The sequence below is a fragment of the Ictalurus punctatus genome, chromosome 6, assembly GCF_001660625.3.
Source record: "Ictalurus punctatus breed USDA103 chromosome 6, Coco_2.0, whole genome shotgun sequence".
Taxonomy (NCBI): Eukaryota; Metazoa; Chordata; class Actinopteri; order Siluriformes; family Ictaluridae; genus Ictalurus; species Ictalurus punctatus.
In genome coordinates, this window is record NC_030421.2 from 26,888,187 (window position 1) to 26,912,585 (window position 24,399).

At 42.2% G+C, this 24,399-nt stretch overlaps 1 protein-coding gene across 2 annotated transcripts in view; it reads left to right on the forward strand.

Moving 5' to 3' along the window:
* bmpr2b (bone morphogenetic protein receptor, type II b (serine/threonine kinase)) overlaps positions 1-24,399 on the forward strand; it is a 62,614-nt gene that overhangs the window by 29,591 nt on the left and 8,624 nt on the right. For both annotated transcript variants that reach the window (XM_017469628.3, XM_053681066.1), the window contains exons 2-11: positions 509-691; positions 825-998; positions 17,316-17,426; positions 17,513-17,604; positions 17,687-17,917; positions 19,920-20,034; positions 22,060-22,220; positions 22,391-22,538; positions 23,749-23,885; positions 24,185-24,357. In XM_017469628.3, coding sequence (XP_017325117.1) covers positions 509-691; positions 825-998; positions 17,316-17,426; positions 17,513-17,604; positions 17,687-17,917; positions 19,920-20,034; positions 22,060-22,220; positions 22,391-22,538; positions 23,749-23,885; positions 24,185-24,357 — 1,525 coding nt within the window. The remainder of the gene's footprint in view (positions 1-508; positions 692-824; positions 999-17,315; positions 17,427-17,512; positions 17,605-17,686; positions 17,918-19,919; positions 20,035-22,059; positions 22,221-22,390; positions 22,539-23,748; positions 23,886-24,184; positions 24,358-24,399) is intronic.

The following is a 24,399-nucleotide window of genomic DNA, read 5'->3' on the forward strand; positions in this document are numbered from 1 at the left end:
TCTGGAAACAAGTGAGCCATGATGAGGGGCTTGTGTATGCTAACGTAGACTTTAGCCCTAATCAAAAGCACCAGTGATTTAAATGTTAAGGACCATGGTCATTGCTGATGTACACATCTATACATCTGGTTGTATATACCACTTTCTGAAGTAGACACATATTCTGACAGCTGTTCGCGGCCACCTTGTATTGTCATAGCACTTGTTGAAGCGTCTTTTTTTTTTTTTTTCTTTCTTGTGGGGCTCAGCAGGTGCAGAACAGGACACAGGTGCTCTGTTGTTTGGCTGCCATTGTAGGTGTTCGGACCACCAACAGACTTCTGCTTTTACATCGGATTAATTAAGATTTTACACTGTTGCTCTGGTTTGGCCTTTTAATGCTTTCCTGCTTTAGTGGGATTATCCTTAACATAAATGAATTCATTTTAGTCAGCCTACAGGAAAAGTGCAAATTATGTGTGGTGTTTGCCCTCATCTCTCTTTCTCTCTGTTCTCGTTGTCTCTGCAGCTGCCCAGAGTGAGGAGAGGGAGTGTGCGTTTACTGACCAGCACCAGCAGTTTGATGAGCAGAGTGTGGCTGGTGATTGGCATGTGTCACGGGAGAACAACACCATCCTGTGCAGCAAGAGCAGCCGCTGCTATGGTCTCTGGGAGAAAACCCACGACGGTGATATTCGCCTGGTCAAACAAGGTCAACTAATATACTTTAAAAAATAAATAAATAAAGATTACTCATAACTGACAGTTATAGTAGTATATATGTGACATCCGTGTACTTTTCTGCTCAGACCCACTTACTAACAGTCATCAACATTTGATCACAGGCTGCTGGACTTACATTGGTGACCAGCAGGATTGCCATGACGACCGTTGCGTGGTGACCAACACACCGTCACAGATCCAGAATGGCACATACCGTTTCTGCTGCTGCAGCACAAATATGTGCAACGTGAACTTCACTGAAAACTGGGTGTCCAGTTCCACCAGTGCCACCATACGTGAGTCCCTGTTTCACACCATTTCATACTTCTTTACTGCGCACAAGGCTTCATGTTTAGCATGAACATTAGCTCTTTGCCACCACCAAAGTCACCATCTGATTTGATTTTGCAGGTAAATGAATCGCCTTTATTTCGACACTGGGGTGCTCAGCATATTATTATTTAGCACGTGGTCAGATCGTGAGTGCAGTAGACAGTAACAATAGTTCATAAGCTGTTATTTTGATCATACGCAATACTGTGCAAAGGCTTGAAATGACTCTGCTCGTAAACAGCCTTTCTGTATGTGCATGCACGAGCAAAATCAGCCTGCCGTCTCGTAACCTTTTTCTACTCATGCCTTCAGGATTCATTCTTGTATTTGCAGTGCAGGAACCGTGACAGAAGCTGTAAACCAGAATAGTTTAAACCGAGATTGTAACTACCCCCCCTAAATTCCCATTGATTTAGGAAACCGAAGAGAAGTCCCTCACACTCAGACGTATAAAGGCAGTTACAAGCAGGATGTATCCGTTTTCAGAGTACCGGTTTAGATAGAATTTCAGCATCCACTATAAGTTGTAAGAGTAAGATTTGTAGCTGTTCCAAAGTCTATGTTACATAAATCAGATGGCCATTTTTATCACCCCAGTTCCACTATGTAAAGATTAATCTAATAAAAAATCTTTCGGGTGTAACATTGTGTGTGTTCATATGATTTTCAGCATTAAGAAAACAAAACTGTGAAATACCAGGATAGATTCAAGTATAGATGTGTGTTTCTGTATGAAACCAAATGCAATCCTGGTCAAGGATGAAACTATTGTGCTCAACATTTGGCAGTAAAATAACACCATAAATTCAAGCCTATAGCCAGATAAAAAGATTAAGGATGAAAGATTGACTGGATTCACTCTGAAAATCCTCTCATGAATAAAAACAGCTTTCTGTTGTGTAATTGATTAAGTATACATTTTTTTCAATCAGATTAACCTGGTTGAGAGGTTGATTTTCTGGTATGAGCTTGTTCAGCACGCACAGTATCCAGAAATTCATTATTACGTATGTTTTTTTTTTTTTTTTTTTTTTGACGATCCACGTGACTGATCAAACGCATCTGGATGTACCTAATTGCACTCATGTCACTAAGAGGCTCATTAGGCTGGTTAGTCCCACATCAGTGTCAGCATTTTGTTCTTGTCTTTGTGACTTTTGGACTTCTGTGTATGTACATCTAATGCGTGTGATTGTTCTTGGAAATCCCATCAGATATAACTGTGCCGGAGTTCTGGAAAACGGACAAAAATGACCCCAAAGAATCGAGTTTTGAGCTCTGCCAATAGCATACTTTAGGAAACTATTTTCCCAGAAACCTGCTGCTGTTCTTGGCTGCATGCACCGGTGCGAGTACATACAGAACCCTTAGAAAGTATTGGAACAGCAAACAAATGCATATAGATCCCTTCGAAAATATCGGAACAGAAAGGTCAGTTCTTTTGCTTATGCTATACACTGAAGACGCTTGGGGTTGAGGTCAAAACACGAATACGAAATGAATCTAGATGCGTTCAACTTAGAAAATGGCACCTTTAGTTTGAAACCACCCATTTTTTGAATAATCAGAAATATTGGAACATGTGACTGACATGTTTCTTGTTGCTCAGGTGTGCCCTGTTAGATTGATTGTTTAAAGAATTAATAGCACTGAATGTCTACTCTTGGTCTGAGCCCTGGGTTTCACCTGTGAAGACTACATTTGTTGTTAAAAAAGGATAAACCAACAGGAAGACCAGAGAGCTTTCTATGGGAGAAAAGCAAGCCATTTTGAAGCTGAGAAAAGAGGGAAAATCGATCAGTCATTGCACAACAATAATTTAGAATGTCCTGAAAAAACCCAGATATGCTGTTTCACTTAGAAATGTGTCACGACGAGGAGCGAAAGTGATAAGCGTAAAAAAATTTTGTGTGTCGTATGTAAATCCCAAAATGATTTTCACTGGAAGCATAGGGAGCCACCCTGTACCTTGTACCCTGAGCTACACAGCATGGCTGAGAGAGTTCTCCATAGAAACAGCACTGATATGTTCTGCCGCCACACCACGCAGCATCCAGCTCAGCCCGTGTTCAACTGCTCAGCCCTGAGCTTTGTGCTGCCTCGCCTCAGGACATAACCCCATGCTTGTCTTCTCTCTGTGCACACTCTCGTATCTCCGTAAATGCTGTCATACTTCTTTTTTGCTCTTGCTCTTTTTCTGTTGCACCTTTTCCCTCTTTGTCATTCCTTCCCCGTGTGCCATGCGCTCTCTCTTCTCTTTCTTTTCTCTTCTTTTTCTTCTCAGTGTCTTTTGCACACATTGCCCACCCCCCTTTTTCTCTTGTGGCTTTCAGTGAGGTTCTATAGAAGCAGTGGGCTTGTTGAAAGGATGGGACTGAATCACAGAGCAAACATGGCAGAACAATGAGGTGAAAAATAGATGGAATAAAAAAAAAAATCAATGGCAGTCATGTTCTGTAGCCGTGAATTATTTCACTTGGAGTCTGCATCATTATGACCAATAGTCGTGAAGTCTTTTGATTCCTTTTTCTTTGCTTTATATCTCTCTAAACATTGCAACCACCGATCTTTCTATTTTGCTGTTGAAAAGTGTGGAATAATGAGTGGAAATAGTTTACTGAAGTGAAACCCGCAAACACTTTGCTAATGAAAATATATTAGTCATTTAAGCATTGGCCCTCTGAATAGCAATTGTGTGTGTATCACAGGAGTGAGGTAGCCTCCATTTTGGCCTTGTGCCAGCTTTTGGGGCCTAGAGAAGGTGAGCTGTGGAGGACAACAGATTAATCAGGGGAAAAAAGATGGCCTTTTTTTTTTTTTTTTTTTTTTTTTTTTTAAATAAGTGGTAAAGGATAGAACCCACCCTGATGTTATTCATACTCTCCGAACTCAAAAACTCTCTGATAGAAAAACAGCTATTGTAGGGTGCTTGTGGAAGAACTTTTCGTAGTACGTGTTGTCAGTTCAGATTAATCTCGCATGTTCGGCAAGTGCAAGTGCTTACCAGAACGCACGCATGCTAAATAGTCAGCTAGTTAGCGCAGTAGAATGAGATTTGGAGCACAACCCAAGTATTCACAACTTTATTTATGATTTATGTCGATGCTGCAGTTTCATTATGCAAATAAAAAAATGTAATCTATAATCTCACAGCACATCGGTGCGTAGACTCGCGTCTATCGTCAGAGGTGACTCCATGTACAAGTAAAATACAGCGTCGAGCAAAGCAATCACATCTGGTGGTTTCCGATGTACGTCTTCATTTTCTTACCCACATTTTTAATCGTCTAATCTGTGTATTTTGTTCTCCAGCATGTCAAGCACATTGAGCAAGAAGTAGCTAAAACATTGAGCTATAAATAAGTTGCACACCGAGGTCAAGCAGTCCCGAATGACTCACTTTCATCCCAATATAACAAAGTTTGAAACGCACCAATATAGAGAAACCCAAGAGCACCTTTTCATTGCCACTAGCCGGCTATCGTGTCTTCACGACTGAGTAATGAGGATTAATCATCTGACTATCATTCTAACTTCTAACCTTAACTTATAAAGTTACAGAGCAAATAAATGTTCAGCATGGTAAAAAGCTAAATCTCCATCAGTCCTCTTACAGTGTAGGATCAGACTCTGGCAGTCTAGTTTGACTTCTTTCACACCAATTCCTTCCTGATACACTGCTGAATGTGAGTGACTGTTACGGCACTGTCAGGGTGGCTCAGAGTCAGCATATTAAAAAGCCCATTTTTAACAACCATAAAAAAAAGACCTATGCTCTTATTCATTTAGTTTGTTTGACAGAGAGACATGTATACTTTTTATTCATATAGTTATTTCATGTGATTTAGCTTGTTTATTTTAAAGATGGAAACATAGTTTTTGAATCTATGTTTAGCCCTTGCTTGCGTGCTCAGGCAGTACATTTCTATTAAGCCTGAGCTCAGCTCTGTGACTCATTTGTTTTTCTGTTGCAGTTTGCAGCAGATCTGTTGTGCCGGTGCGCTCAAAGAAGGCCTCGTGTGAAGAGCCTCGGCAAAACAGAACTGCATGCCCGTTTTTTTTATTTATTTATTTATTTTTTTAAAGAACATCGGTGAGAGGAGGTGTTAAGTGCCTTCCAAAAGGATGAGGATGCGGGTAGGGTTTGGTAGAATACTTGAAATATCGATAGCTGAATAATGAATACACCATTCTAAATGTATTCACTAATGTATCCCATTACAATACATAAATATAACTCATTCACAATACAGTTGGAATACATAATGAAAGGAGGCATGGGAAGCAACTGCCAGTTTAACTGTAGACCCTGTTCTTCTGCATTATTGCTCATTGGTTTTCTTTATGTTAGGATCTAGATGGTGAATATGGCATTTACTTTGTACATACAATAGTCGGCAATCAACATGAATGGACTGGAAGGATCAAGCTGCTTAACCCGAATTTCTTTTTCTTTTTCATTTATTTTTTGGCATCAAAAGTATTTAAAGAATTTAATACACAAATAACAGACGTATGTTCACAAGTACCTGAGGTCCAAGTCAAGTCTCAAGTCTTTCTTCTATTTTTAGCAATAGTTCTATCAGCTAGTTATTGTAATTAAGTGTATGAGGCTAAATCCGTTTTGGAAATATTAAAGCTGATTACTGAACTTCTACAGAATGTCGTGTTCTTCTAAATTTTTCTAATAAAGCACACAAGGTTTTACTTAATTCATTAATCAAAAAACTATTCCTTTCAAACTATTACATTTGATCCAATAGTTCTCCCTTTAATTACAAGCAAACAGAACATTTCATAGAAAATTCAGGGAAAATATTACTTGTTTTTTTGTCATTTAGTGCAAAATGCCAACGTCCTTTTTTTTTTGAGCTATTTGAGTCACCGTAGTTTGCTGTAGTCTTCCAGTGTGTACTGGTGGTAACGAAACTGCTATGGGTGCTTCTCATTTCTTATTTGTGCATCCTCGTTGCTTCCCTGGCATCTTAGCTCCACCCTCTTAGGATGCGAGGGAAGGATGCAAGTATGAGATGTGAGGAGAGAGGAAGCAAAGCATGTCGAATTAAATATCGTCGCTCTCTCAAGCGTCACTTCAAAGCGACGTCAATTACTGATGACTGTGCACAGCTGGATGACCTCACTGCACTTCAGGGATCTGCCGTTATATTGTTCAAGCTTGGATAATACCAACATTCTTAATAAAGCAAAATGCACTGATAGTATGTGAAATGTCTGGGTTAATCAGCTATGAATTAATAAACAATGCATAGAGTAACGCATCTTTTGTGGAGCTTTGCATATCCGAACGGGCAAGGATCAATTAATTGCAATACTCATTGTAAGCATATTATTATTAAATTATATAATCATTTAAATTATTATTTAATTATATTTCACACAAAATTCCGTCACATCATAGAAGGACGCTTTGTTTGAGATTGTGGCAGATGTAAAGGGGGAGGGGAATTTATACACACGTCAGGTTTTTTGACAAACGCTTCCGCATAGGATACACCTTTGTATCTTAGCTCCTAGCTTTTCTGGAAGCTTCCTCACTCCTCGTTCCACGCCTCCTCACGAGGCAATTAGAGAATTGATATGGTTGACGTTGATCGATTTCCGGGTCACGGGCTAGAGGACAGAGGAGCAAAGAAACAAGGAATCATCGATTTGAGTATTAAGAAGCACCCTATGTATGGACGCCACTTACGCATTCCCAGTAGAATCTCAGCCAGCAACTTTACTTCTGTATAGCATGTTCCTATAGCAAAGTGTACTAGTGGCAAAACTCTTTCATACTATTAATTTTACAATGATTAAACTATTCTTTTTATTATTTCGATCCATCTATCCATTTTCTATACCGCTTATCCTACAGGATCGCGGGCAACCTGGAGCCTATTCCATGGGCACAAGGCGGGGTACACCCTGGACCGGGTGCTAATCCACAGCAGGGCACAATCACATACACATTTACGCACCCATTCGTACACTACGGACACTTTGGACATGCCAGTCAGCCTACCTGGGGACTGGGGAAGGAAACTGGAGTACCCAGAGGAAACCCCCGGGAACACGGTTAATGCGCTTTCTATTGCGTGCTGTTTGATTGACGCACATGCGTGGACTCGCGCCCATTCAGTGAAGTTTAATAGAGTCTCGCTCTCTGTCAGGGCGAGCCTTCATGTAAAGTGGAAATTCTGGCGTGAATTTCTTACAGTTACAGATAAGGATGTAAAGGTAAAAATGTCAGTTCTGTGCTGAAACATGTCTGGAACACAAACACCAACACGCATCTGTCGCAGCATCTGACACCATAAGTCACGTTAATACACTTACGAGTTTGTTTGAAGCGCTTAAAATATTCTCATGTTCTGGACAACCTGGATTGTGCATCTTTCCTGCAGTAGCTCATGCTGTGACCTCTGCATTTCTACAGATGTGTTTTATTCATAGAAATGTGTTTTTTTTTCACCAGCGAGCAAGCCCTTGACAGCAGTGTAACACTGCAGCTTCCCTCTGGATTAATTGATTGCTTTTCAAATTAAATGACACACGGTGATTTGTATTGCGATATTCTGTCTGAGTTTTCTGATTTTGTACCACGTACATGCTGTAGCCGCAGTAGAGCAATCCAGCTACAGCTTTTTGTCCAATTATCTTCACAATCTTTCTTCAAGGTATGAGCCATTGTGTTGCTTTTTTAACATGGAGTAGGCGAGTTGAAGACAGTCTGGGGAAAACCGACAGCAGCTTAGCCATGTAACTGCCACGTAACTACCAGACCCATGTAACTGCTTAGCCATGTAACTCATGCCCTATCTCAGTGAACAGGCTACACAGCTCCTAGTCCAGGCTCTTGTCATCTCAAAACTGCACTACTGCAATACACTACTGTCGGGCCTCCCAGCCAATTCCATCAAACCTCTTCAGATGATTCAGAATGCAGCAGCACGCCTCGTCTTCAACCAGCCCAAGAGAACCCATGTCACACCCCTCTTCATCTGCCTCCACTGGCTTCCTGTAGCTGCCCGTATCAAATTCAAGGCCTTGATGCTCACACGTACAAGACCTTGTCTGGAACAGCACCGCCCTCCCTCGACACTCTCCTGAAGGCTTACGTTCCCTCACGCAACCTGTGATTGGTTAACGACCAACGCTTAGTAGTGCCTACTCAACGTGGCTCAAAGTCCCTTTCCAGAACCTTCTAAGTAACTGTTCCTCAGTGGTAGAATGAACTTCCAACCTCAATCCGGACCGCAGAATCTGTCACTATCTTCACAAAACTGCTAAAGAACCACCTCTTTCGTGCTAACACCTAACTAGCCCTTAAAACGCCAACCCCACATTATTTAAAAATAAATAAATAAATCTTTCTCTGGCTCTTACACCTTGACTATCGCTTTGCTTGTATTTCCTCATTTGCAAGTCACTTTGGATAAAAGCGTCTGCTAAATGAATACATATAAGTGTAACTAATATTAAGTAGTGTTTGACATTTTTGTGATCTAAATGGATAATACAATAAATTGCACATAAACACACTCGGAAACAGACATTTTTGTTGTGGCCTTGTACAGACTTGAGGGTATCTTTCTGTGTCGTCGATGTGGGCATGAGCGCGTGCATGTGCACTAGTTCTAGCTGTCTGTGCAATAATGACTGGAATACTGATTGCCCATGTTGGGGCAGAGGTAGCTTAAGGACTTAACCTGCCCTCAACCCCTCCTTCTCAAGGCTATCCTCTCACTCAATCTATCTCAGGCCCACCTGAGGTACCAAAAGATTGGGAAGTTTTATTGAGTTTCAAAGCAATTTTTGAACACCGGTGCAGTCTGAGGAACTGATCTCTGCTCCACCTTTTAAAAATAGTTGTTTCAGGTGAATCGCACCATATGTGAGAGAATTAGCCTACAGTGCTGAATGTCAAACTAAAGGTCGAGAAACACAAATGAATTAAATGAAGCAGATTAATTAAATAAATATTGATAAGAACAATAAAGGTATGTACCTGCTATCTTCCATAAGATAATATGGATGCCATTTCTGTGCACTGGTCTGTGGTTCAGAAAGGAATTTGTCTGTTTGAAGACAAACAAAGCCTCATCTCCCTCAGATGAGCCAGGATTCGATGCTAATTACAGATGACGTATTTGAGCCAAAGGTAAAAATGCCGTAAAATTGCACCCGGCTATTGTAGAGCACTTTTCTGCTTATCGGACCAGAGCCAGATGTGGAGTCTCATGGCCTTGCCTTTTGTGAAGGTTAGATGGTGGTTGAGATTAGGTTTAGGAGATCAGGCTCTGCGTGTCCCACAGCCTGTAACTTGTATGTTTTGGGGTTCCTTGCATGTTTGTCATCAGTGAACAGTCTCTCAGTAAGCAGTAAGCCTGCAGTGCTGCTACTACTGATGATTAATGACCGAACTCACTGAAGATACCACCCTTGCAGCCAGCAGAGCCGGGGAGAGCATGTGCATTTGTTTAGCTACTCCCTTGTTAGTTAGTTATATATATTACGCCACTCCCAACCTACACTGGAAATAAAAACAGCCTGTCCCTTGTGAGCAGCACAAACACTCGCCTCCGTTTTGTTCGAGACCGTCTGTTATGCATTATATGGAGAGCATGTGTTGTACGTTCAGGTTTGTTATAAGGTTGTGGGTGTGAGCATGAAAGCAGGCATGAAGGCCACAAGAAGCTGATTGATCAAGCGTGGACTAACCTTTGCAGATAATTTAATTGCAGGCGAGTAGCTGAAAATACGAGCTCCCTCCAGACACTGTCTTCACCATTCTCTGTTTTCCCTCAGCCTCAAGTCTCCCTCTTGTCTCCTCTCTGATGGAGTCATAAATATACACTTACAAAGTCAACCACTTTCACAAAAGCCCATCCCTCAGATTTATGATCCTCCTTTTCCCCCCTCTTTCCTTCCATCTATTTTCCAATTATAAAGCTTTAGGGCAGGATAGATGTCCCATCCTTCCTGACATGTAAAGCATACGTGTGTGTGTATAAGACCTGTATGAGGAAAGAGTTTGGGGTAATCGTAGAGACATTCCTGTGTGTCACTAATGATGAGGTTTAAAATGTAAGCCTGCGTAGATGTGTGGGTGGCCTACAGACAGCAGAATGGCAACCTGGGAGAATAACCTGCAGTCATGTCTGCATTTGGCTTTTGTTTTTTGTTTTTTTTTGTCTATGACTTTTAAGCTTTCTTGGTGGATTTCTATGCTGTTTTGTTTGTAAATTTATGTCTAAGTCTTCTTAATGAGGAAATATAGAGGTTTTAACAATAGACACTGTCTCTTGTATATTTAGATACTTAATGAGCAAGACAGAGGTGGCATTGGCAGTAAACTCACATCAGCTGACGGGAAGAAACCTTGAGTGGAGCTCAAGGGAGATGGGATAATGGTATTATAAATCATTACAGTTCAACTGTATTATGTAAATTCAAGCAGTATGCGTGTTGAAAGGATGCTCAGGGTGAATATTGTAGTCTTTATGATAGCAGCAGCAGCAGCAGTAGTTCTAAGGTACAAGTCTACAGTATCCAGGTGAAGGCATAAACCATTTTCGTGAAGTCCAGTCAAGCCACTTCCTACTCTGGTGGAATTACTGTGCATACTTGTATGTTATATTATGGGCCACAGGTTCATTACTCTCTCTCACTCAGTCCATGGCAGGTTAAGATCGAGCCTAAAACACAGCAGTCTCAGTGATTGATTAGGTATTGCTGTAGTCCTCAGCAGAATCAGGCCAGCTGTGACTCTGATTCATGACCATGTCAGCACTCTCTCCACTGGGGCCAAACAGGTCAAGTGGCTCAGGGTCACGTGGGTCATGGTCACAGACACTCATCCCGCTGTGTGAAATCTGAACTCGCACATCCAGCTTGTCTGCCTGCCTGTAGACGTCTAGACATTCGGCAGAGGCAGGTCCTTGATTCAGAAGGAGCTTTTTTCTCATTGTGTTGAGGGCTGAACGAAGATTAACGGGTGGAGGGTAACTGGAGCATTCCCTTCCCTTTGTAGGCTGATCTTACCTGCCTTTTGTTATTCTCTCAGTTATCTGCTCTTAATCAGGATTCAGACCTATGGCATTTAAATGCAGAATGCTTTGCCTTGGTTGTTTTTTCCTTTCTATTTCAATCCACTGTATGCTTTCCTTTTACTTTTCTCATGTCAGTCACATTATATCTCAACTCTCACATTCTCAACCCTAACACAAAGTCCTTCGGTAGATAGTAGAGGTAGATAGAAAGGGTGGGGCTCTTGAGTTTCAGGTAGAGCTGGTTGTTTTACACTGAAACCAGGTCTATCTGTATAAATCCTCAATTGTTTCTAGTTTTAAACGGTTCAGGTTATAACTCTGTTATAACTCTGTTTATAACTGCATAACTCTGCCGTCTCCTCATGATAGGAGGTCACAGAGGGCTCAGACAGCCAAATTGAAATTGCTAGATCATCAAGATGAAGATTTAAAATAAATAAATAAATAAAAAATTTCAATGAGCCCGTGATGAGTACTGGAACAGTAGCCTCAAGAGAGTGCATGGACGTGGTGTGTTATCTTCTGAGGAAATGCTTCATTGGCAGTGTTGCTGCAGGGCTCCTAGATGGAAGTTCTTCGATAGGAGACGTCTGACTCTGTGTTTAATTATCTACAGTGACAGACATAATCACCGTAAAAGGAAAAGACTTGTGTGTCAACAAACCAGAGAGGAAAGACTCTGTGTCATCACTTGCTGTCAAACTGCTGATAGCCCCATTGTATCCGTAATTCATTACAGCCATAACACACAAGCGGGGCTTTGACAATGGTGCAACAAACAATGTTTTATGCACAAGCCTGGATGAAGTACTGCAGTTTAGTTCTCAAGTTGCCTTTCATCTCCTGGATGATTAGGCTTGTGGGCTTCTTGTTAGCACTTCTGCGTTGTGGAAATCTAGTTTATATTTTGAATGCTGGAGATGGATTGAAAATGGAACAAAAAGGGCTTTATGGGAATTATTAATATTCTAGTAATAGCCCTATCGGAGTTATAAGGCAAACAAGCAAATTGTTTTCTCAGAGCAATTAGGCCCATTCTGTTTGCCAGGCTAGACTACTGTAAGGAGGTTTGTGAATGACATTACCGACTGACTGTGCAATTTGCGCATACGTGGAAATCACCACATACGTCAGTCAAAGTATGGCGTAGTCTATACGTCTATTATTGAGTCTCAATTTATGCATTACTTCCTACTGCAGAGAGTCTTGACGAACTTTGCATTAAAGATCAAGAGCACGTTACTGGTTTATTTGCAGTACTACACCAACCATCGGAGAGACAGAGAACAGTGCGTTCAGCTAGTGTATGTTTTATGTCTGCAGACTGGACCAATTGTAAGAGGTTATATTGGTTACAGATCGGAAACATTTTGGTGTGAGGTAGACAGGCTGAGAGATTCAGTGTTAGATGTTGATTTGTCTCAGATGGAGGAGAGATTCCTCCAATAAAAGGATCAATGGTAGCAATCAACAAGTATGAGATTACCCTTGTCAGGTGACATACTGGCTATTAAACACCCTGCTTCAAAACAACACTAGGTTCAAATTAGACTCCAACAGCGTACGTTGTACTTTTGATTAATTGGACTTTTTCGCTTCCAACTATGTTGTCTGCCTTTCTTCATAGAGCTTTGTGAAGGATCTGTGCTGTGTGTGTTGCCACCAATAGCATGCTTTCTTTCCTATTTTCCCTTCAGCGCGCTCTGTTTTCTCTCTCTCTCTCTCTCTCTCACACACACCTTTCACTCACACACACATGCAAGCACACATCTTGAGGGAATTATTTGTAAAATGATGTGTGTGGAACGAAAGCATGAGATGCCACTTTTCTGGGTCGAAGACTGTCATGGTGTTTGTGTTGTGTATGCCTCCCATGCTACCACTCCAGCCATTTAGATGACTGCTCTGCCAGCCTGCTAACTTGGCTGGCATGGCAGGAGAATGAACTTAATTGATTCGCTCAGGACCATTTCTCTTATGCATTTATGCTCAAGAGACAAGTGGCGGCAATTTATGTTTAATAACTGCAAGGATAAATTGGTTTTATGAAATTAAAATATCTTCTGCATCAAGACCAAGGCCATGTGTCGCATATGAAATGTGAAACAGAGGGAATTGCGTATGCATGATATAATGAAAGGAACGAGATTCCGGTTCCAGACGTATTTTCGTGTCATTTGAGAGATATTAGATACCTCTCTAGACAGATGTGACTCCCAGCCATGCCCATGGGATTTCACCCAGCAGTCTCTGCAGTAGATACTGCAGTAGATATGACCATTTTGCAATTATGTCAAACATTTACACTACATAAGCGCTGTTAACCACAATATTATTGACTTTTAGATTCAGATAACGATGCCCAGTCGGTGTAATTTTACATTTCTGTAATTATCGGACACATCTACACATAAGCAGGATGTAGAAGAGCATGCTAGCTGATATACTGAATGTTTATTAACAAACTGTGCAGCGTTGGTTGAAACTAAACGTGCCTGTAGATATGAGACCGTCGTTGTCGGACTTATTGTTGTTACCCGCAGGGATGGGGGTAAAGATACCTGTATGACCACACATCTGTGCATCCACAGACAATGCCCTAGCTGATCGTTGTGCTTGTTTAGTCTAATTACAAATTCATGCTGCTGAGCACTAAATTCTCCAAAAGTGTGCAGCTGCAACCGTACAGACAGCCACAGCACAGGGCTTTGTCATCTTCAGTGAAAGAAGGCCATACATTACTGTGTTGTACGTTAAAGTATCGGTTATAAATATGAGCGAAAACATGTTTTATTGTTTAATATTCCTTTTGTAAAGTATGCAAGTGATGCATTAAAAACAACTGAGGATGCACACAACAATGCATTTACCGCATTCCTGATGAAACACATGGGAACACCCTTCATTCCCCTGCCTATAAAGGGTTCAAGGGCGCTTGCTGATGCAGTTCCCATAAACAGGGTTTCCAAGAAAACCTGAAGCAGCTCGTTTCGGTGAACGCGAGGAGTGTGATTGACAGCACTGCAGCTGGGTGTGGGTTGCTATGCAGTTTGGGAGTGGGAGTGTGATCTGTGAGTAAGGTTGGTAGCCCAGGGAAACTGCGACTGCTTCTATCCCTCTGTTGCCATAGACAGGAGAGCAGAAGAAACCACATTAGACAAGCCACGGAAGAGGACAAGGACGTAACGTAATAATGCCACATCGATACAGGCACATTGCAGATCTCTTACAACCACCGATGCACCTGCTCTCTGTGTACAAGGTTGATATTCGGGTTCAATCGATATTCTGTCTTGATGGGACGTGTTCATTAGCTCCAGTTCTGGTCGAGCCAACGTATATTTGTGTCTACACAAACCTGAGGCAAACGTTAGATGTATAATACATCTGTAATATTAAATGGATACACAATATAAAATAATAATTGGTTATCTCAACCTGGAATAAGGAGAAGAAAAGAATAGATTGTCAATATTAATCACTAACAGCAGCAACAATCGAGGAGCTTTAGTTTGAAGTCTGATTTTGGCTTTATATGAAGAGACATAAGGCAGCTGTTTACACAGAATCAGTGGGACTGTTATCAGACACTACTGCTGAAGATTTCTGTTTTATACTATCTAGTAGAAAAAGTGATTCTGGCTAGGTCCGCTCTATCTCAAACCTACGCCACTTATTCTAGTTTTAACTTGTAAACCATTATATACACGAGTACAAAATGTTGTATACTATTTTGACAAACCGTTTGGTATGGTATTATGCATTTCTTTCATTTTTCCTTTTTTTTATTTTTATTTAAATGCCAGTCGTTTTACTTGATTGACAGTTCATGACCCTTGGTCTATTGCTCATGATCTGCTCTATTTCTAGCTCCAGCCTCATGTTCCTGTGGTACATGTGGTACCCAGGTAAATTAAGCATGGGTACTTATTTATGGGACTGATCACTTGTCAGTGAGAACAACAAAATATGGATCACTGATTGATTTGTTACCATACCCTGCCTGCCACACTGCCAAGGGGGAAAAGTGCTGTGAATAGATCATTGAGACTAGGGGTAAATACATGACGAGTGTTTATTAGATCCATTCACCAGCTCTGTCCTGTTGGCTCGTTCTGTATCAGATCACTTCATGCTTCTGCATTGGACCAATAGCCCATTGGTCTGACTCCCAGCTCTGTGTGAAAGGTAACAGTATACTAGAGAGAATGGGAGAGCGAGTGAAAGAGCGGGGATTTGGAGCAGTGATAGAGAAAGGCATGTGAGATGAGAGGGGCGGTGAGGACTGATAGTGCGCTTAAGTAAGCAGAGAGGAGGAAGTAAGCAGAGAGCCCATAATGGATGGAGTGATGAAGAGAGAAGTGCAGGAAGTGGAAGCAGGGGAGTGAATGCATAGGCGGTACACAAGGAAGGGCAGGCAGACATTTCGCCTCCAGGCCAAACATTACTGGCTCCAGGACATGTAAACAGTACGTGCAAGTCAGTCTGCAAGTTTTTGTATGATTGTTTATAAGGGTGAGAGAGACTGACATTAACATTTAAAGCATTAGTGGACTTACAGAAGTGACTTGTAATCTCCATAAAAACATATATCCTCATGCTAGTACAAATGGATCAGGGTCTAAGAATACCATCAGCCTGGTAAACCCTGTTAGAGAGCAGTTAGCACAATGGGTCGGTACTGCAACAAAAACAATACAAAGTCTGCTTTTGTTGTTGAAGAAGTCTTCGGTGTTTGGACACCTGGGAGAAGTTCATTCAGTGCTAGCACAGAGCAGAGTCCTGATGCACGTCTTTCTTGTACCTTGAGAGATGTTGGATTGAGTTAAGCCGTGTTGGAGGCAGAAGGGAGTGAGGTGCAGAGTGAGTGGGGTTTGAAGCGCATTCAGGTAGGCGTGAGGTCTGTTTTGGGCTTTTTAGGCAAGCATCGATGTTTTAGATTTGATGCAGGCAGCTACAGAAAGCCAGTAAAGGGAAACTCGAGGAGTTTCTGGATCAGTCATAGTAGTTGGATGGCACTCAGGGGAAGACCTGCCAGGAGCGAATTGCAGAAGTCCAATCTTGAGATGACTAGGGACTGAACTGACACCCGAGTGGCCTCTGTGGAGAGAAATTGCCAAATCGTCCTGATATTGTAAACACACACATCCTGTGGATAAAATGTAAATAGGTGTGAAGCTCTGTCTGTCTGTCTCTCTCTCTCTCTCTCTTTCTCTCTCTGTCTGTCTGTCTGTCTGTCTGTCTCTCTCTCTCTCTCTCTCTCTCTCTCTCTCTCTCTCTCTCTCTCTCTCTCTCTCTCTCTCTCTCTCTCTCTCTCTCTCTCTCTCTCTGTCTAGAGTGCTAGGACGAGGGATCGTGTTATTTGAAACTCTTTACTCAAGCATGTATCTGGGGGGAAATGGACTCCGGAGGGCAATATCAGCAGGACAGTAGTAGTTGCATTTTGATTGATGTTGGATTGAAACATGGATTAAATAGGAAGCATATTTGTTCAATCAGATTAAAAAAAAACATTGACCTCAATTATGGGCAGATTTGTTTCTGTGTTCGTTTGTGTTGACTAGTGTGCAGGGTTGGCAAACTGTTGTGGTTGAAATGACATTATGTATGTTGATTATGGTCGCGTGATGCTGTGCAGATTCGGTGCAGAGGGAAAGTAACGCGGTGTGCTCGTATGTGTTTATTTGATGTCCGAGACAGTAAAGCCTCGCTTTCCATGCCAATCCAGTTGGCTTTGCTGGCTCACATACAGCATTTCCACCTTATCTTATGCAGTCATCTAATCACATTTTGTTGTGATCTCCTACTGTTTGTAGTCTGAGGGTTTTGAGAAGGTGTTGTGACCTTTTTAATGATTTATTGCGAGCAGTAGGGATGTGGGCTGCTATTTTGATGATTTGATTTCCGCTCCAGTAGGCCGTGAGAGGCAGGTCTTTGGATGTCATCTATTATTTGTTCATTCATTTTTCAGACTACACCTCCAAATACCAAAGGAATGTAAGAGAGATAAGTCCATTGAACTGTAGTGTCATTGCAGGAAAGAAATGTTCTGGAAGATTCTGTGAGCCAGACCGAGATTCATCACAGCTTGGAAAGCTTAAGCTTTACGTGCTGTTCTGAATATTAACAACTTCCTATTCTCCGGAAACTTGGACAGGTCTGTAGCTACATTCGAACAAAGAGTCTCCGATACTGACCACACTTTACCTCTTTCTGTCCCCTCAGCGGACCAACAGCCTATGCACCGTAAAGACGCCATTTTCATTACTCTGGCATCTGTCTCAGTCGTAGCCGTGCTCATCGTGGCCATCTTCTTTGGCTACCGCATGCTGACAGGTGAGATAGAATACCTACTACATGACTGTGGATCTCAATGAAATTGAAATTGTGATTTGAGTGTGTGTGTGTCATTGGCTTTTCAGGAGACCGTAAACAGGGTCTGCACAATATGGACATGATGGAGGCAGCAGCATCTGAGCCCTCAGTGGATTTAGACAGTCTGAAGCTACTGGAGGTGCGCATCTTCACTTTAATCCCCGACTTTTAATCTGTACTATACAGTTTATATCAAAGATTCCTCTGACGGTCTTTTTCAGCTGATTGGCCGTGGCCGCTACGGCTCGGTTTACAAAGGCTCTCTGGATGAGCGTCCAGTCGCAGTAAAGGTCTTCAGCTACACGAACCGTCAGAACTTTGTCAACGAGCGAGCCATTTACCGAATCCCCCTGTTAGAGCACGACAACATAGCCCGCTTCATCGTAGGAGACGAGCGTCTGACAGCGGACAGCCGCATGGAGTACCTGCTGGTCATGGAATATTACCCACATGTGAGTACTAATCCATTCGCCACTGCAACTCACCCAGCTCTGACTGGATTGTGTAAGAGAGTGTAAAATTTCCCTTGCTTACCTTCAACTGACCTTATTTCTGTGCTTTCATTTTAAACACCTCTTAATATTTTTGGCCATGATGAGAGCGGAGTCAGATGTCCAGCCGGTCTATCTGGGCTGGGAATTTTTCTAGATTCGGATGGTGTTACACTCTTCTCCTACTGCCTGCTGTGTTGTGTACCAGCTCATTGTGCTCTCTCACTCGGTCGCTCACTCTCACTCGGTCGCTCACTCTCACTCGGTCGCTCACTCTCACTCGGTCGCTCACTCTCACTCGGTCTCTCACTCGGTCGCTCACTCTCACTCGGTCGCTCACTCTCACTCGGTCGCTCACTCGCTCACTCTCACTCGGTCGCTCACTCGCTCACTCTCACTCGGTCGCTCACTCTCACTCGGTCGCTCACTCTCACTCGGTCGCTCACTCGCTCACTCTCACTCGGTCGCTCACTCTCACTCGGTCGCTCACTCTCACTCGGTCGCTCACTCTCACTCGGTCGCTCACTCTCACTCGGTCGCTCACTCGGTCGCTCACTCTCACTCGGTCGCTCACTCGGTCGCTCACTCTCACTCGGTCGCTCACTCGGTCGCTCACTCTCACTCGGTCGCTCACTCGGTCGCTCACTCTCACTCGGTCGCTCACTTCGGTCGCTCACTCTCACTCGGTCGCTCACTCTCACTCGGTCGCTCACTCGCTCACTCTCACTCGGTCGCTCACTCGCTCACTCTCACTCGGTCGCTCACTCTCACTCGGTCGCTCACTCTCACTCGGTCGCTCACTCTCACTCGGTCGCTCACTCGGTCGCTCACTCTCACTCGGTCGCTCACTCTCACTCGGTCTCTCTAACTCGCTCTCTCACACTCGCTCTCACGCTCCCTCTCTTTTGCTCTCTCCCGCTCATGCTCTCTCTCTCTCTCACTTGATCTCTCTTTCTGTCGGTTACCTCTTTGGGTTGAGTTAATGATAGCAGGCTGTATTTGAATTACAGAATGGTATCTATCTATCTATCTATCTATCTATCTATCTAAAAAAACTTACCACTACTTACAACTGTCGACTGTTCGATCAGACTAACAGTTTAATTAGCCGTCCCTTAGACAAGTTAGATTAATGACATGAACAACTGTGTGCTTCTCCTCTGATCTTGAAAGCAGCACATTCTTGCACAGTGTAACATGTTACAACAGGCACACCTGTCTAGCATGTGTGTATGGGTGTGACGCAGGAATGAATGTTTTTTCTGTTGTGTCTGAACAGACAGACATTACGCTGTTCACACACTGCCCCGTTTGTTCTTGTTTCACTCCACTGCTAATTATTTACCTTGGGTGGAATTACATTCGCAGCTTTAAACTCGGGGTGTTTGGGGGGGGGAGTACTCAAAGGCAAATGTTTGCATTTCCTCTCAGAAAAAATAACAGCTCTTAGGCTGACTGAGAGGACTCTAAATACTTCTTATGGGGTAGAAAGTGTCCCTTGTGGGGTAAGATCTGGAGCCTGGTGGTTTTGTGTTATGTACACTTGCACTCCAGAATTGACTATTGTGGGCAACCATTATCATGCTAATCACTGTAGCCATTAGGGCTGCAACAAATAATTGATTAATATAATTATGAAAACTATTTAGAAAGGTAAAAACGTTCATTTAGCATATGGTGGAGTTGGCCGGTCTTTTGCAGGAACATTTGTTCCTGATTTCCCTGCATTAAAATGATTGTGTCACAGCTCAGTTAGCTTAGCAGTGTATATAGAAATACGTTATGTGTTAGCGTGAAGGGTGAACACTACACCATGATACTTATTAGGAACTTTGGTATGAATATTACCAACCCCCACATGAGCACTGAGGGTGAGTGCATTATTAAAGTGTCTCAGCCTAAATGGTGTGTGTGTGTGTGTGTGTGTGTGTGTGTGTGTGTGTGTGTGTGTGTACTCTTGTAGGGTTCTCTGTGTCGGTACCTGAGTCTTCATGCCCTAGACTGGGTGAGCTGCTGCCGTCTCGCCCATTCAGTCACCAAAGGACTGGCCTACCTACACACCGAGCTGCTAAGAGGAGGTCAGGGTCACCTTCAGCTTCTGTACACATACACACAGAAACATGATCTCCAATCTTTCTTTCAGATGCACATTTTTACACACATTCATTTCTTATACTCAACTCTGGTGGATAAGAAAGCTGCACATGCTGATTATAAAATTTCACCAGAATTCAGATGAGACTCAGTGGCCATCTGTCTTGGCTTATGTTTCATACAGCAAACTGCACAAATATATGGCATGTATCTGTTCGGTACTTTGGTTTATGGAGTTAATACCTTTTAACATCAATAAGGATAACTAGAACTTCATCAGCTCCTTATGCCGTAATTCTCTTTCAAATGAAGAGTAACTTCATAACAGATGTTCCCATCTGCTAGAAGTGGCCAGGTAAGCTAAGAGTGAGCAGGGTATACAAGTGGAGTCCACCCTGTTGTGTGTGGCTGTTACATGCTTTTAACCACACTGGATTAAAAAAGCAATGCAAATCCTCCCATAGGCCGGCAGTTTGAATCCACCTCAGAGACACTCTGATTTGTACATCTAGGTCACACTTTTCTTTCTTTTTCTTTTTTTTCTGAAACAAGAATCAGACATCGGGCCATCTTTCATGCTGCGTCATTTTGTTTGAAAGAACAGTGGCCCTCTTGTCAAATCCCAGTAGTAGCACATAGATGTACCCGTGAAAAATATATCCAGACAGGCATTTTATGTCAAAAGTGCTGCTTATTAGGCCCGAGGAAGAAAGGGAGAGAACAGAAATGGTGAGCATGGGGTGTCTGCAAAATTTTAACAGCTCTGCAGTCACCTGGTCTTTTAAAGGGCCAACAGCAGGAGCAGTACAGATAAGATGGGGCTAATTTGTGTGTTTTGCTCCTGTAGTTGCCCTGGTAATGGCAGTGTGCCAGAGAGCTGTGGCAGAGATGCTTACTGGGTCTCCGTCTGGCTCAACTCTGTGCTGACTGACACTCTCTCTCTCTCTCTCTCTCTCTCTCTCTCTCTCTCTCTCTCTCTCTCTCTCGCCCCCCCCCCCCCCCCCCCCCCCCCCCCCAAGCTTTGATTTCATTAGACCCTGAAGTTCAGACACATACAGGCAGTAGAGGAGCATGGGAATTCACTGCCATTACACCAACTGCTGCACTGCCACCTGGTGGCTGTCTGTACAATGTGCATGTTTTTGGTGCTAATGGAGTTTGTTTTGCTACATTACAGTATTTCGCAGGACAGACCTTGTTTCCTGGCAGCCTTAGTGTAGAAATAGTACCTAAGGCTATTAAAGTCACCAGGTTTTGCTCAATAGGGAGCAAGAGATTAAAACCTTATTGTGATTTATTAATATTATTAATTATTTTTAAATACAGTTTTCGGGGTTACATTTCTCACATTTTAGCTTTTCTTTATAGTATTGCTTCTCAGATTCGTGACCTTTTTCTCAGATAGATTGAGTTGACTTTTTGTTAGTAGCAGTAAAATGCATTTCTCATTTGCGTCCTAATCATTTGGATGTGCAAGGAGCAGCGTTACATTACATATGGCATTAATCTTGGTATAATCTACTGTCAGTAGCCTAAGTGTAGAAAATCAGCAGTTCCTAAACTTGTGGTTAAATGAGTCTTGTGTTGCTGAGCTTGCTTAATGTAGACATTATCTGATTCTGATAAGCTTTTCCTGTGGCTGAATTTCAAATGGTTTTCTTTTGGTCTTCTAAGTTCTACAGTTCTGTTATTTTATACCCTATACAGTGAGCGCATATATAGTTAATGATTTTTATTTTTTTTGGAATTTGTCATAAGAACAATTTGGTTAAATTCTAGCAACAAAACAGTACATTGCTAAATTAATTAAATAAATAAAATACAATACAGTTTCTGCTAAAATTGATATTGCTTCCTTATAATTAACTTTTCTTAATACAGCAACACAAATTTCACATACTATGGTTTATGTGATACAAAGACGTAGTGCACCATCAATAGATACATAATCCCTTAATCCGCTGTAACAGAAAATAAAGCTAATGAAAACAATTCCCTCCCTGTCTTAGATACGTATAAACCTGCAGTCTCACACCGGGACCTGAACAGCAGAAACGTTCTGGTCAAGAACGACGGCACGTGTGTGATCAGTGATTTCGGTTTGTCCATGAAACTAACAGGAAACCGTCTTGTCCGACCCGGAGAGGAGGAGAACGCTGCTATCAGTGAGGCATGTTGATCAAAATGAATGTGCAAATTATGTTTCATATAATGGCCCCGTTTTATCGTCTGTGATTTATTTATTTATTTGTTTTCTTTAACTTCAAAGCTCATTCTGAGGTGTACTATGCAAATATGCTGCCATTTCCTTTCTCATACCAGTGTTTTGCCCCCGTGTAGGTGGGTACAATCCGCTACATGGCCCCGGAGGTGCTGGAAGGAGCAGTGAACCTGAGGGACTGTGAATCGGCTCTAAAGCAGGTGGATATGTATGCTATTGGCTTGATATACTGGGAGACCTTCATGCGCTGCACAGACCTTTTTCCAGGTGAGATCTAGGAGTCTATACAATATGCATTATGCTTGCTAAGCGAAATGGCTGTAGAAAGATTTGAGCTACTTTTAGGAGCTTTTCTATAGCATGCTGTATTCTCTACCAGGGATATTTAACCAAAATGTTCTGGATAAACACCTAAGACAAGTCAAACGGATTTATAAATCACATTTAAAGACAACAGCAGTTGATCCAAAGTGCTGTACAAACCATTAAAATTCTTCACATTAACTAACATTATAACACAAAAGAATATAGCTAAAGATGGAGTGGACCTCACGGGAAAAGGGAGACTGTTCTAACATGACTGAATGGCGAAACCAGTTTCCTTTTAATGCTTAACCGCTGATGATTATGGATATAAATAAAACAATCTGAAGGGATTTTCTTTCATAGTGGTGCTGCATGTTGTCAGTTTTGAATACCGCTTTGAAGACAGTCTCAGAGTTCTAGGTCTTTAAATATGGTTTTTGTTAACGTCTGGGTTTTTTTTTTTTTTTTGTTAAAGCTATGTCATTGGTTTGCTAATCAGACCAAAGTGAATAAATAAACAAAATAAATCAAATGAAAAATCTAGGAAAGTCTATTAAAAAAAATAAATCGAAAAACCTCCCATTTGTGACCTAATGTTCCTCACGCTCTTGCTAGTCTCTGGCCTGATACCTTCAGCTAAATAATTTACATAAAGGCACGTGACTGGATAAACTGCAGCAGAGGATCTACTACAGAATCCGAGCTGGATCATGTTGAGAAAACTAGAATTGCTCATATGTTGGTCAGTTCTACTACAGTACTTTTTTCAAGTACTTGGTTCAGTCCACTGAAATACTTTTGCCGGGTACACATCCAGACGGCAGTCTGATAGTTGATAGTCTCAGGTGTATACTTTTTTATTAGTTACCATGGTATTCTTGAATAAGGCAGCACCACCCGTGTAAGGCTTTTTGAGTTCAGTCTTGGTAATCTGCTGCCCTACAGTGTTATGCATTCCATGGTGGATTGAAGTCAGTGTCTAATTAATCGTCTATATTATTCATGAGCTGAACCTGTACTAATGGCACATAGTCAGACTTATTGTTTTTACTTTCAGATTTTTACACTGTTTTACAAATGTTTACAAACAAATGGAACTGAGTTCTTTTAGTGTTATAACTGTGTGTGTGTGTGTGTGTGTGTGTGTGTGTGTGTGTGTGTGTGTTTCCAGGGGAGACCGTACCAGAGTACCAGATGGCTTTTCAGGCAGAGGTAGGAAACCACCCATCCTTCGAGGACATGCAGGTTCTGGTTTCCCGAGAGAAACAGAGGCCAAAGTTCCCCGAAGCTTGGAAAGAGAACAGTCTGGTGAGATTGCGTGTGTGTTCTGTTCAGTTTGTGTAAGAGAAACAACCTCATTTTTGGCACCCTAGTGTGCTTCAGATCATCATAGCAACTTGGCATTTGTATTGGTTTCTTTCGATCCCGGAGTTAAGAATGCTCTCAGCTGAGTATTTGTAGCTGAGCTGCAGGTAATCATAAAAACTTGCAAGCACAAAAGACTGCAGGGAATTAGCATGGTTTTGTGTATACGGATTCGTTGTACTGAAGTGTGGGAGGCTGTTTTACAGCGGATGATTGTATGCAATCCCCATCTCCCTTATTAGGCGGTTCGTTCCCTAAAGGAAACGATGGAGGACTGTTGGGATCAGGATGCAGAGGCTCGTTTAACAGCTCAGTGTGCAGAGGAGCGCATGGCAGAGCTGCTTCTTATCTGGGACAGGAACAAGTCAGTCAGCCCCACGGTCAACCCGATGAGCACAGCCCTTCAGAATGAGAGGTCTGCTGATACACACGGCCATCTAAGCTTTCTGTGTGACTT